Source organism: Talpa occidentalis, unplaced genomic scaffold (genome assembly GCF_014898055.3).
Source record: "Talpa occidentalis isolate TD23 unplaced genomic scaffold, MPIMG_talOcc4v2.1 talOcc4.6, whole genome shotgun sequence".
In the NCBI taxonomy this organism is placed as follows: domain Eukaryota; kingdom Metazoa; phylum Chordata; class Mammalia; order Eulipotyphla; family Talpidae; genus Talpa; species Talpa occidentalis.
This window is the reverse complement of record NW_023604972.1, coordinates 93,996,951-94,011,863: the sequence shown is the minus strand read 5'-3', so window position 1 is coordinate 94,011,863 and position 14,913 is coordinate 93,996,951. Positions and strand designations below refer to the sequence as shown.

Genomic DNA, 14,913 nt, shown 5'->3' with positions numbered 1-14,913 from the left:
TGCATTAAAAATAAAAAAGAGGATTACTCTTCAAAGATCTGTAATGTACTGGTAAGGCTCCAATTATCCTTAACAAAAGAAATTTTAAAATTTTGGAATCCTTTCTAAGCAAACAAAATTATGTGAACAAAAACATCTCTGGGCAGATTATCCCAGTTAAGTATGTACTCTCAGCTAATACGGAACTATGGCAGTATTTGCTTGAAAACAGAAGGAAAAGAAAGTCAAAGTGCAGGCAAAAAGAATGTAAGTTCTGTCTATACATTATATTTCCTCTGAAAAAGTTGTTAGATTATAACATCATTCCAAATTTAGCTACTGACATCTGGGAAGAACTGTTACCAGTCAAAACATGACGGTGGGGATACTTCTTTGAAAAAAAAAAAATACATGCAATTCACAATCTACAAAATTGGGCAATAATGATGGGATCTGTAAGAAAGGCTAAACCAAAAAGAGCATTACAATATATATAAGTAATGGATGAATATACTACTAGGTCTAACTTCTTCAGAACAATGATGTTTTCTATGAAAAATATTGCTGAAAATTAAAAACTTGAAATTTTATAGCTTTTAATTATAAAACTTTAAATTTACCATGTCATATTGTTTGTTTTGGGAAAGAATTTCTATAACTGTTCAATTATTCATGCACATTGATAAAATGAATAGTGGTATTAATACTTCAGATATCAAATATATTTGGCTTTGGAAATATATGGTAATAGAGTTACATTCTTTAACTGTGTATCTAAAAGTCTAAAAAAAGTTTGCACTACCTCTGTATAACTCAAGAGAAGAAAAAACAGATGAAAACTAATTTATAAAATTTTACCAAAAATATTAATTCAGAGCTTTAAAATATCCATAGCACTTGCTTCAAAGTATACTTTTAGAAATACTAACGTAATCCTTAATATGGAAAGAATTTTATGCACAAACTGCTTATTTTAACAGGGAAGTGGACAACTTAATAATATATTCATTCAATGAAATAAAGGAACTATAACAAAAATCAAAAGATTGAATGGGAGAAAATATTTGCACATCATACATCTGACAAAGGACTGATACTGAAGATCTACAAGGGCATCCCTGAAGGGCTAGGAGTTAAGTCTCAGCGCTATCACGATCAAAGCAGTGGCCTAAGTTCAATACCCAGCAAGGGAGCTAACCCACATACAGTTCAGCAGACCTCTCTTGTAGCACCCAATGCCTCCCTTAGCAGTATTTCAATAAATCCGCCTGTTAGCTTCCCCACTGTCTCTGGTGAATCTTCTCATTCCCTGTACCTCTGTCCTACACCCCACTTCTTCTACACAAAAAATAAATAAAAATGATCTAAAGCAATTGAAAAAAAAAAAGAATTCAAAAATTACCTGACTTTATCTCTGAACTTCACAATTGGCACTTTTGCTCTAATCAGCTGAGGTCGCTCAATGTAGCCAGCTGAAAGATGTAAGATAAAATGAATTATCTATATCTATAAATTTCTCTCAAATTTATAGTATTCCAAAGCACATTTTTAGAAAACAGTATTTCTAAGTTATAACAATTAATAAAATACTGTCTTGGGGGGGGCGGGAAGAAAGACATTATTGAATTCTAAGGCTGGAACTTCCAATACCATTTAGAGGGCTTTATATCAAGAAATGTGTATCAGAAATCTGGTCTGCTATCTAGTAATGTTTAAAGAAGTTCATCAACATTACAACTGTGAAAAATACCTAGGCAAGCAGAAGAATAACAACTAAATTCTGGTACAGCACGTGGCATCTTATTATGGCAGCCACAGAAATCTTATCTACACAGTTTTAGATTGTGGAAATGCTTGCAACATGATACATGATGCAGCGATACATTCAAATTAGTATGATCTCTAAGAACTACACATATATATCTTTATTCTATCAAACTTAAAAAAAAAATTCCTAAGTTTAAAACAATACACACATTCACTGCAGAAAATTAGGAAAACACAAAAATGTATAAAAGAAATTTTAAGTTTTTCCCCAAATAAGCAATTTTCTAATGTTTTAAAATTAATGAAAAATGTAACTCCAGATTTGTTCAAGGGCAGTAACTTGCTTCTTGACTTTGTATTTTCCACCTGACACATATAATAGCATGTCGTTAAAAAACAGATGAAATTCTCTCGCTCACATTAATAAGACTGTATAGTCTTTTTTGGTTTTTCAGAGATATTTTGCATTATAACTATTAATAATCCATATTATCCTGACCAGAAAATAAGTAATTCTTACCAAAAAGTAAAGTGAGAGATATTTAAATAAAGAGTTATCAGATGACATAAGAACTTGAGGCATGTCAGACTTACAAAGTCTTGTACAGAAGTGTTTATGGACTAAGGTGAGTATATGCCGTGCTTCAGTCTTCTGGTTTACCTGAAAAAAACACTGAAAAGTTAAAAATAAAGTGTTTTTTCATTATTTTCCTAAACTTAGTGTTTTATTTTCTTTAAGTACCTCAAACAAAAAGAAAACACAATAATCTGTTTTTGAGTCATTCTTTAATATACACAAAATTACAACAGAAAATATCAACCTTTATGCTATCTTTCACACCAGCATTTCTTCCTCTCTTTTTTTACATCAATATTTCTAAATCAATTCCTGATTTAAAATTTAAAAAAGAATTTTAAAAGACATATTGAAACAGCCATGACATTTTCCCCTTTAGTATAAATGTACAAAAATCAATCTTCTCTAAGAAAAATAAACAGAATTTTAACTTTCTATAACATGTTTTATTTCCCTACCTAGACTATGAGTTGTTTAAAGACAAGGTTTACTTGTATCGTATTTTTGAGTAAGTTGTGATGACATGATATTTACATGTGAATTAGACTGAAGGATTATTAGGACATGCCTGAGTATAGTTCAATTGCATGAGAAAAACTTTTAATTAAAACTTACACCATGATGTTTATTATTTCTGAGGTTTTGGGTTTCATTTCTTAACTTTTCCTTTAACATGATTCCAAAGTCTAGAAAAATGTTTCTTTCTTGGAATAAATCACTGACTTAACAGTGACTAGACAATTTTGTTAGTGGAATTATAGGAATAACAAAAATACATATTTCCATTTCATAGATTTTATTTGTATTTTAAAGAGAAGGAACATAAAAAGGCACATTAAAATTAAACTAAAATTAGCTAAATCTTTGGTAATTTTTTTAAAACCTCAGCATACTGGAAAATCTGCTTTAGGTCAGCTTAATGAGCACCAATTATTGTGATATTAAGGATACTCGAAAGTATCAGTCAACAGGAAATTCAAATAAACAATACTAAACAACAAAACTTGATTTGCTAAGTAAAATTAGAAAAAAAAACAGAGATAACTATATTTAAATATTACTTTAAAATCTCTTTTGCTCTTCCCAAATATATGAACTCCAAATAGCATTTTCAAGGGGAGAAAAGCATGACAGAAAATAAAATCAATGAGAATTCAAATGGAAAGGAAATACATCAAAAAGATAATGCTGAAACATACCGTTTTTTTTCTGTATCCTAGTAACATAGCCAACCCAATGACGTTTCAAAGTAGAGGCAAAGTTCCTAAAAGCCATAGTACTTTAACAGCTTAAAAACTTAAAAGGACATAGTACTTTAATAAGTGAAAAAAATAAAATAAAAAGAATGCTAGAATTCCTGTTATGTTTATTGTGCACAGACCATAAAAGAAAAAGAACTTCCTGACTTTACTTAAATTATTATAAACTGAATCCAGAAAAGTAACTGAAACAAAATATGAGAAAATCGTAAATGAATTAACACGAGAAACATGCTTGGAAGAAATGTTACTTACTGGTTCCTCTTTAACAACTAGGCATAAATCACCATCACTGGTCCGGGTACCAAATCCATTTAAAGAAGATCCAACCAAAAAAAGTCTGCTTTCTAAAGAAACAACAGAAGTGTAAGGCATAAACATTTAAAAGAGGAATGCACATACAAAACGAGCATGTAAAATAGGGAAACCTACGTGGAAATAACAGCTGAATTTCTCTCTGCAGCTGTGTTCGACATAGTTCTTTCTTCTTTAAATCGCTTAGTTGCTGCTGACATGCTTCAAATAATTCCAGTATCTGTTGACTCAACTTGAATTCACCATATAAAAAGCAAAAACTTTGTTCAGAAATGTAAAAGTAATTATCATACCAAAAAAGTATAAAACAATACTAGAGACAGTATTTTTAAAATCTGTATTATCTTATTCATACTTTACAATATCGAATAGTTACTTAGTAATTGAAATAGTTACTTTTACAAAGTATCACCAAGTCACAGAAAATTAGTCACAGATAATTCGTAATGAGTATAGTCCCTGGGTCAGTAAACTACAACCTTCAATTGCTGCCTGTTTCTGTATGCTACATGATTGAAAAGTTTTATACACATTTCATTTTGATGTGAAACAGCAACCAAAATTGGGAGGGAATTTCACAGGCTACAACTCAGGTAAATACAAGAAGATCACAGAAGGATCAGAATCTCAAAACAAATGAACACTCTTCAAAGACAACACCATCCAGTATCTGCCAGCAACAGTATACAGCCTTTACAAGAAAAGGAAATAAAGTCTAAAACTATAAGGATTCTGACTCCTGGGGGACATCTGGCAATGTCTGAAAACATTTTTTCATAAAATACCTAAAAAACCTCACTGAAACCTCATTTCAACTCAAAATTCAAGATACCATATAAATTTGTATGTCTTTAAACTAGCCAGAATTTCCAAAGAAAAGTTTTATTAGATGGAATTCAAGCGCTTGGATAACTCTAATTATACTCTACGCCTCTCTTTTGTCCAGGGATCAATGTATTTACCTAAAAGTTAGAATAATCAAAATAGGGGAAGGAAGAGCACAAGGGACTATGGTGACGCTGCACGGGGGTATTGGTGATGGGAATTACATGGGGCCTACACCTGACAGGAGAAAGCAAACACTCAACAAAAATGAATGATGTAAAATACATATAAGTAAATTTTTTTTAAAGATTTATTTATTTATATAAGCACTAGGTACAGTCAGAAGAGCAGGAGGGTGAGAGAATTCACCAGAGCCAGAGCCGGGAGCAAAACAGGCAGACTGATGAAGTACACTGCTAACGGGAGCAGCAGGCGTGGCAGGAGAGGTCTGCGAGCCATGTGGGACTCTCATGGCTCTCGCTGGTGGCCGGGGATTGAACCAGCGCTGCAGAGGCTGCGGGCAGCTTCGCAGCCCAGTGCTCAACCATTGCGCCACCGGCGAGGCCCTAAATAACTTTTTAAAAATAAATACTAGAGATTGGGGGCGGAGCAACATGGCGGCGAGGAGACGCTGCGAGTAAGATCTCCATTAAAAAAAGTAATAGGGAGGAAAGCGGCAGGTCCCAGTGAGAACCGGGACACGGAAGATAAACGGACGACTCCAGCAAACTACTCGAAGAAGAAAGTGGCCATAAAAGAGGACCAGAAGGGAGGGAAGCGCAGAACCCTGCTCCCCTCCCCCGCCCACAGAGGCGGCACTCTCCGACCCGCAGAGAGGAGGAAAACAACAAACCAAACCTGCCAACAAGAACAAAGGACGCACAAGCGGGACTGTGAGTGGAAAGGAACTATTGCAGCCACCACACCCTGTGAACGGGAGCTGTGGAGAACCCTGCAGGATCCGCCGCGGAGGTGAGCTCGGGCGCCATGAGAGAGCCCCCCAGGAGGAGACCAGCCCAGCACACAGCCCCAGCCGCCCGGTAAGCCTGCGCGGAAAGGCGGCGCGCCGGAAAAACAGACGCGGAGCGGGATTGCGCGGGGAAAGCGGCGCGGATTGCGCGGATCGGATCGCAGCTGCCCAGGTCCCGCGCCTGCGACCTAGGCTTGCGGGGAGACGACCTAGGCTTGCGGGGAGACACGCGGAGGCCCTCCCGGAGTGAGCAGGAACCAGGCGCCCAGGCAGGGGAGCGGGATTCAAAAGGCGCCATTCCCACGCCACTGATCTGGGCTACAGCCCGCGTCCTGGAACTGAGGGCTTTGGAACTGAGACCCGGGGCACGAAATTAGGGGCGTGGGTTCCCCACAACGGTGGGGCACAAGGCAGACACAGCACCCAAACCGTTGAGGTGTACCCTACCATCCCCTGCTCTGCCCTGTCCCCCTGGGTCCCACGGGTGGAAATCAGCTCCCCAAGGCTCTAGGAGAATTCTCTGGCGCCACCTAGCGACTTGAAGCCAGCACGGCTCCTGAAGGAGCTAGTGGCCAGCTGGGGAGTTAGCCCACGCCAGGCCCCTTCCGAACAAGTAGTCTGAGCCCACAGGGAGAGCGAGCACCCACAGCCGGGGCAGACCAAGCGCGCAGAAGAGTGTGCCTGAGACCGGACACGCAGGGAGTGTGTCCCACATCACCATTATAGAATAGGGACATTTCTTCAGTAAAGACTACCTGCAGAAGGCTTCCTCAGGAGCCAGAGGTAGCGGGGAGTTCGCCCACGCCAGACCCCCTCTGGCCTGCAGTCCAAGCCCAGAGGGGGAGCAGGAACCCACCGCCGGGCAGACCGCAGGCCACAGGGAGTGTGTCCCCACATCGGCATTTTAGAACAGGACCTTTCTCCAGTAAAGACTGCTAGAAACTGACAGATGACTCCTGGAGAACCAGAGGGAGCAGAGAAGCCCACCCAAGATGCCGGCCAGTCCCAACTACACAGTGTCCCAACGCATACGGCAAATCAGAAAACAGACAGTAGGGAGGAGAAGAACCACACGCAACCTAGCAACTCTCCAGAGAAGAAAAGCACACCACAAAAGTAAAACCAGCCCCCAGATGGCAACGACAGTAACTTGGAAGAACTTCTGAGCCTTCCAGAAAGAGAATTTAAAATTGCCGTGATTAAAAAACTGACAGAAGTCATAAAGGAAAACAATGATAAGGGAAAAATAATCAACGATCAGAAGAATGAAATTGAGTCCATAAAGAGGAAGTAAAAAAATGCAGGAGATCAAAGAATTAATGGAAGAACTAAAGAATTCTGGGAAAAGCAATCAAAGCAGAATTGATTGAAAATGGAAGAACGAATAAGTACTCTTGAAGACACAGCAATAAAAAGAACCAAAACAGAAAAGGAAAGAGAACGAAGGAAAAAAAGAATAAAAAGACTTCGGAACTATCTGACTCCATGAGGAAAGGAAATATAAGTTATAGGAATACCAGAAGGAGAGAGAGAGAAGTAGGAACAGAGAAATATCAAAAGAATAATTGAAGAGAACCCCAAATGTGAAGGAGGAGCTGAAAATTGATATACAAGAAGCAAGAAGAACACCAAACTTCCACGACGAAAGAAAAATACAGCAAGACACATAATAGTAAAGCTCCAAGAACCAGGACAAGGAAAAAATAATGAAGCTGGCAAGAGGGAAGAAACAGATAACATTCAAAGGAAAGCCAATCAGGCTGACATCAGACTTCTCCGAAGAAACACTACGGGCAAGGAGAGAGTGGAGGGACATAGTCAACAGACTCCAAGAAAACAGATGCCAACCAAGAATACTCTATCCCGCAAAGCTCTCCTTCCTCTTGAAGAAAGAATAAGGACTTCCCAGACAAACAGAAACTCCGGAATTTCATTGCAACTAAACCACCACTCCAAAAAATACTACAAGGAGTCCTAAAGCCAGAACCTCAGAGGGACGAATAACAATGAAAGAAGGCCAAAAAAAAAAAAAAAAGTTATTAAAAGAATAAATAAATAAAATCAAAGGAAAGACAAACACAATGGCAAATACAATGTTAACATATCAATATTAACTCTAAATGTAATGGACTAAACTCTTCAATAAAAGACACAGAGTTGCAGCCTGGATAAGAAACAAAACCCAACCTTTTGCTGTCTCCAGGAAACACATTTTAGCTACAAAAGATAAAAATAGGCTCAAAGTTAAAGGATGGAAAACAATCCTACAAGCAAATGGACCAAAAAAGAAAGCAGGAACAGCTATACTTATATCAGATAAAACAGATTTCAAACTCAAAAAGATAAAAAGAGACCCAATGGTCACTACATTATGATCAAGGGGACAATACTTCAGAAGAAATAACACTCATAACATATACTCACCAAACGAAGGAGCACCAAAATATATCAGACAACTGTTGTCCTCTCTGAAAACAGACATCAGAGAAAACACATACGTAGTGGGAGACTTCAACACACCACTATCAACAATGGATAGATCAACAAGACAAAATAAGTAAAGAAACCAAAGCTCTAAATAAGGACCTAGAGCAATTGGTTTAACAGACATCTATAGAACACTAAACCCAAAAAAACGGAGTACACATTTTTTCAAGCGCACACGGATCATTCTCCAGGATCGATCACATACTGGGGCACAAGACAAACATCAACAGATACACCAATTGAAATCATATCAACCATCTTTTCTGACCATGAAGGCATCAAACTAGAAATAACCATAAAAAGAAGGCAAGGAACTTTCCTACCTCATGGAGATTAAAAACCACACTACTGGAAGACCACTGGACTAATGAGGAGATGAAAGAAGAAATTAAAATTTTTTGAATTGAACGACAAGGAGGACACCAATATCCTAAATGTATGGGATGCAGCAAAAGCAGTATAATAAGAGGAAAATATATAGCAATAGAAGCCACATCAAGAAACAAGAAAGAACTCAAAGAAACAACCTAATCTCGAAGCTCAAAGATCTAGAAAAAGAACAACAAAAAACCCAAAACCAGTAGAAGAAAAAAATAAAAAAACCAAAGCAGAAAAAATGAAATGAAACTAAAAAAACAATCAAAAGATCAATGAAACCAAGAGCTGGTCTTTGAAAAAATCAATAAATATACAAACCCCTAGCCAGGCTCACAAAGGAAAAAAGGGAGAAAGCACAAATAAACAGGATCATCAATGAAAGAGGAGAAATCACAACGGACACAGCAGAAATCAAAAGAATAATCAGTAACTACTATGAACAGTTATATGGAAACAAGTTTAACAATCTAGAGGAGATGGACAAATCCTACAACTCTACAATCACCCAAAGCTAGATAAAGAAGAAATAGAACACCTAAACAGACAAATTACAATTAGCAAAATTGAAATGGTAATCAAAAACTCCCCAAAAACAAAAGCCCAGACCTGATGGATTTACAAATGAATTCTACCAACATTCAGAGACGAATTAGTGCCTATCCTTCACAAAACTTCCAAAAAATTGAGAAGGAAGGGACAATACCAAACACGTTCTATGAAGCCAACATTACACTAATACCAAAACCGAACAAGGACACATAAAAAGGAAAACTACAGGCCAATCTCCCTAATGAACACTGATGCAAAAATCCTCAATAAAATTTTAGCCATCAGAATCCAACAATGTATCCATAAGATAATTCACCACGACCAAGTAGGATTCATTCCAGGGACACAGGATGGTTTAACATCCGAAAATCAATCCACACTCAACAAAAAGAAATAAAAAACCATATGATATATCATTATAGATGCTGAGAAAGCTTTCGACAAAGTGCAACACCCATTCATGATAAAGCCCTTGAAATTCTTGGGATACAAGGAACATACCTCAACATCATAAAGCCATCTATGACAAGCCAACAGCCAGTATCATTCTCAATGGTGAAAAGCTGAAAGCAATTCCATTAAGATCTGGAAAAGACAAGGATGTCCACTCTCACCACTGCTTTTCAATATAATACTGGAAGTCCTAGCCAGGGCAATAAGACAAGAGAAAGACATCCAAGGAATCCAAATAGAAAAGAAGAAGTCAAACTATCACTATTTGCAGACGATATGATATTATACATAGAGAACCCCAAAAACTCCACAGAAAAGCTAATTCAACTCATCAATCAGTTCAGTAAAGTGGCAGGATACAAAATCAACACGCAAAAGTCAGTAGCCTTCCTATACACAAACAATAAATCTGAAGAAGAAGAAATCAAAAAAACCATCCCTTTCGTTATTTGAAACAAAAAAATCAAATATTTGAATAAATCTAACAAAGAGGTAAAGGACCTATACAAAGAAAACTATAAAACACTGTTAAAAGAAATAGAAGAAGACACAAAGAAATGGAGAGATATCCCCTGCTCATGGATTGGAAGAATAAACATTATTAAAATGGCCATCCTTCCAAAAGCAATATACAGATTCAATGCTATTCCAATCAAAATTTCAATGTCATTCTTCAAAGAAATAGAACAATTATTGATCAAATTCATATGGAATCACAAAAAACCCCGAATAGCCAAAGCTCTCCTGAAAAAAAAAGAAGGGAATGGAGGCATCACACTCCCAGACTTCAAACTATACTACAAAGCCATAATCATCAAAACTGCATGGTATTGGAACAAACAGACATACAGACCAATGGAATCGAATAGAAAATCCAGAATAAACCCACAGATTTATGGTCAACTAATCTTTGACAAAGGAGCAAAGACTATGCATTGGAGCAAAGAAAGTTTGTTCAATAAATGGTGCTGGGAAAACTGGGTCGCTACATGCAAAAGAATGAAGCTTGACCACTACCTCACACCATACACAAAAATCAACTCAAAATGGATTAAAGAATTAGACATAAGACCTGAAACCATAAAATATATAGAAGAAATATAGCGAAACACTACGTGATTTGCACATCAAAGACATCTTTACAGACACATCACCCAAAGCAGTGATAGTGAAGGCGAAGATAAACAGCTGGGACTACATCAAATTAAAGAGCTTCTGCACAGCAAAAGAGACAATAACAAAAACAAAGAGAAACCCCACCAACTGGGAGAACATTTTTGCACCCAACACTAATGAAAAGGACTGATCACAAAAATCTGCAAAGAGCTGATGAGACTCAACAACAACAAAGAAAATAATCCAGTCCAAAAATGGGCAGAAGAGCTAAAAAGAAACTTATCTGAAGAGGAAATGCAAATGGCCAACAGGCATATGAAAAATGTTCAACATCACTTGTCATCAGGGAAATGCAAATCAAAACTACCATGAGATACCATCTTACACCAGTGAGAATGGTACATATTAAAAAAACTAGCAACAACAAATGTTGGCGAGGTGTGTGAGAAAAAAGGAACTCTTCTGCACTGTTGGTGGGAGTGCAAACTGGTCCAACCACTGTGGAAAGCTGTGTGGAGATTTCTGGACCTACTAAACATAGAGCTTCCATATGATCCAGCAATTCCACTCCTAGGTATTTACCCAAAGGACACAGAAACATCAATTCCAAAGAACACCTGCACCCCTATGTTTATAGCAGCACTGTTTACAATAGCTAAGCTTTGGAAACAACCCAAATGCCCAAAAATAGATGACTGGATCAAGAAGATGTGTACATATATACCATGGAATATTACTCAGCATTCAAAAAAGATAAACACATGCAATTTGCAGCAACATGGATGGCGCTGGAAGGGATCATGCTCAGCGAAATAAGCCAAAAAGAAAAAGAAAAATACCGGATGGTCTCACTCATAGCAGGAATCTAGAAAACTTAAATAAGGGACCAGGAAAATGAATAACTATAAGAAAGTGAAAATCAATCAAATCAAAAAACTATGAACCAGAGACACTTTTAGGGGGGCAGGGGCGGGAGGGGAGGATTGGGGTCAGAATGGGGGCGCTGCAATTGTATGGGGAAATATAACAATAAAATTTATTATCTAATAAAAAAAAAAATAAAATAAAATAAAATAAATACTAGAGTGAAATAAAAGTTAAAATTCAGAAAGGGAACTCAGATTTTTTGACTTAGATTTCTTTCTGTTAATATAGCAACTTGAAAAACAGGCAAAAGATTTTTAAATGAAGAAAATAAATTCAGAGAGTAATCATTTAAAAGAATTTCAGTTCCTTACATTTCAAAGCACAGAATATGAATTTTCAAAATAGTTGAAAACTTCTAACAAAATCTTTCCCACAAGCTGAACAATCAGCTGATGGATTATATAATAATCACAATAATACATAATAATGTTATTAACAATCTTAATTGAACTCGAGCAATACTGTTTCAAGCATTCTCTATGCTGCTTCTTAAGTGTGGTTGATTTCGTGCACTCAGTAAACACTATTTCAAACATCTTCACTATTCTCAAAACTCAAATATCCCACCTTGTCCTCTCCATTTCAATAGATAATTGCATAATAATTCAGAGAGAAAACAGGACATCACTCAACTATGGGACCTCCATTAACTTCTTCCTACCACATCTATAAACGTTTTCATAGCTATACCTAATCTATCCTATCCTCAATTTCAAAAAGTTTTCCTCTTGAAGTCAATTACTATGCCTACATGCAAGACTTATGTCCATTCCACCTTCTAAGAAACGTTGTATGACTGTTCTTTTCTTTCCAGAGTAGACAATTTCCTCTCTCTATTCAATCTTTCCCATAAACACTTATATGTGGCTAAAATATCTCCCACCTTAAAAATCAAACCCCCTTATTTCAATTTCCCTCCTTTATCTCATCCCCTTTATAGTCAAACTTCAGAAAGCAATTGTTTATATTCTTAAATTTCCCTTTCTGTTTCCTCATTCTTTCCTCAATCTATTTCAGTCTTAGATCCAAACCCTCTTCTCTTAATAATATCTACACAACTGACTTCAATTATCATGTATGTGCTAATAATTATTAAATGTACATTTATGGTCAATAGGTGTGAATTCCACATCTGTTCATATTAAGATATAATTTAGTATTTCAAATGCATGTTAAAGGCAACATAGCCAAAAGAACTCACAAGGCCCCAGCTCAACCTCCAAATTCCTATTAAACACACACACATACACACCCCCCCACCCTTGCTTTTCTTCCATTTTGTTCATAGTGATACCATTATGCATCTAGGTGTAGAAGCCCAAAACTTGGGAGTAATCCCCATTATCTTCTCTATTTAATCCAATGGTTCTCAACTGGGGGCAATTTTGGCCCCCAAGGGACATTTGGCAACCTCTGTAGAAATTTTTAGTTGTCTTAACTGCAGCAGTGCCAAAATGTAGACAAACTATCCATTCCACTTCCCAAACAAAACTTAAATCCAACAATTTCTCTTTATCTTAACTACTAGCACTTCCTAATTTAAGGCACCATTGCTTTTCACCTAGAATACTACAATAATTTCCCCACATTCATGTTTGTTCAACTTCACACAATGCAGTCAGAATAATTTTAATTCACCTCTCCTTCCTGCTAAAGAAAGCCCTGAATAACTTACCACTGTTTTTAAGCTGAAGACCAAAATGACATGCAAGTTCTTGCAGTGAGCTTCCCTTTTCCACACCCTTCTTAACTCATTTAACTCTCCCCATAATCAACCAATCTCTAGCCACCATGGTTTCCTTGAAGTTGTTTGCATACTCCATGCTCCTTTCTACATTAGAACTTTCAAATATGCTGTTTCTTCTCTCTAAAGCATTCTATCCACCCCCACTATGCTTTCACTAGTTAACTCCTACTCACCCTTTAGCTCTCAGCTCAAACATTACAATGCAAATATTTGCTGAATACTAAATAAATACAAAATCAAATCTACTCCAGGAGTTTCAGTTGTCATTCTTATTCAGATGACTTCAGGATTCATGTATCTCACCCTGACCTCATTTCTGCAATATATACTGTAAGTTCTGCTAAAAAATGTCTTATAGATCTAAGACAATTAAAATAAGTGTCTATGTCCATGGTTTCAACAAAGCATAACCCCATACAGCTCTCTACTGGTGCAAGCCCTCTCCTTTTGCGTCTACCTTAAGAGCAGCCTCACTGACTCAGGGCTCCACTTTTAACTACTTTGTATCAGTGTGCACCTCAAGCCAGCATTTCCACTCTACTTTATGTATTTTTAATAGTCCCTACAGCAGTAACCAATCATAATAAGCTGCCTACCTGCTCCGTCTAAGTTATTTCCCAAATTATAAATTAATATTCTTGTTAGTGTTCTGGTTACAAAATTTTTAGGTCTTAAGTAGTAGGCAACAGTCCTGTTTTGCCACAGTCTTAATGCATAATTTGCAAAACATGATGTTTCTCAAGAGCACAAATGTTAAAGCAGAATTTTGCATAGTTGCAAATATCTCAATGAAATTTACAACCAAGATCTAGGTGAAAGACTCTCAATAAATATTAACTATTAATGTCACAGACTACTCTGGCATTATGGTCCGTTCTAACACTATCACCTTGCTATCCTTGATTTTAAGCATTTAGAATTTCTCCTTTTTGTATTATTAGAGACCAAGATCAAATCTTAGTTATCATTTACTTACTGTAACTTTGAGTTATTCAGTTCTCTGAGCCTCAGTAAAATTAGGATACCTATGTCATGGGGTTACTGGTGTTATATATATAACATAACACACATACAATGCCTAGGAGAGAAATCCATAAATATTAGTTCTCAAGTGTTCAGTTACAGAATGAACCTATACAAAATTCATTGCATAAATTTCAGGAGAATCTCTGTCTATGCTACTAAACAAAGAAAAAAGTTATTGATATGGACTACTAGATAATTTACCAGTGTAAATTATGTGACTTCACTAATGTGAATTATGTGGTCAAATTTACTAAAACTCAACATGCATCTTAGTTCATGTGCAGAAATAATAGTTGTAATAATCAACTATTTTATATACGTAACATATACGTATATATACATAAATCCATGCAAAAATAGAGATTTCAATACCTATTCATAATATATACTATGGGTCTATCTATATACCTATATTCAAAGCCCACAGAGTAAAAGATTCCTACATATTCATTCAAATGAATTGGTTTGATTTGATTTATACCACAGACTTTCACATTATAGCATTACAAAAGCATCTTTCAAATGTGAAAACAGGGGA

The 14,913-nt window shown here is 36.6% G+C and overlaps 1 protein-coding gene across 5 annotated transcripts in view; it reads right to left on the bottom strand.

The window, feature by feature from the left end:
* TENT2 (terminal nucleotidyltransferase 2) overlaps window positions 1–14,913 on the bottom strand; it is a 47,263-nt gene that overhangs the window by 19,830 nt on the left and 12,520 nt on the right. For 4 of the 5 annotated variants that reach the window (XM_054687844.1, XM_054687843.1, XM_054687845.1 and 1 more), the window contains 4 exons: window positions 4,015–4,129; window positions 3,838–3,929; window positions 2,341–2,419; window positions 1,382–1,451 (listed from right to left, as the gene is read on the bottom strand). In XM_054687844.1, the coding sequence (XP_054543819.1) occupies window positions 1,382–1,451; window positions 2,341–2,419; window positions 3,838–3,929; window positions 4,015–4,129 (356 nt within the window). The remainder of the gene's footprint in view (window positions 1–1,381; window positions 1,452–2,340; window positions 2,420–3,837; window positions 3,930–4,014; window positions 4,130–14,913) is intronic. The other variant, XM_037529048.2, reaches the window with a different exon arrangement.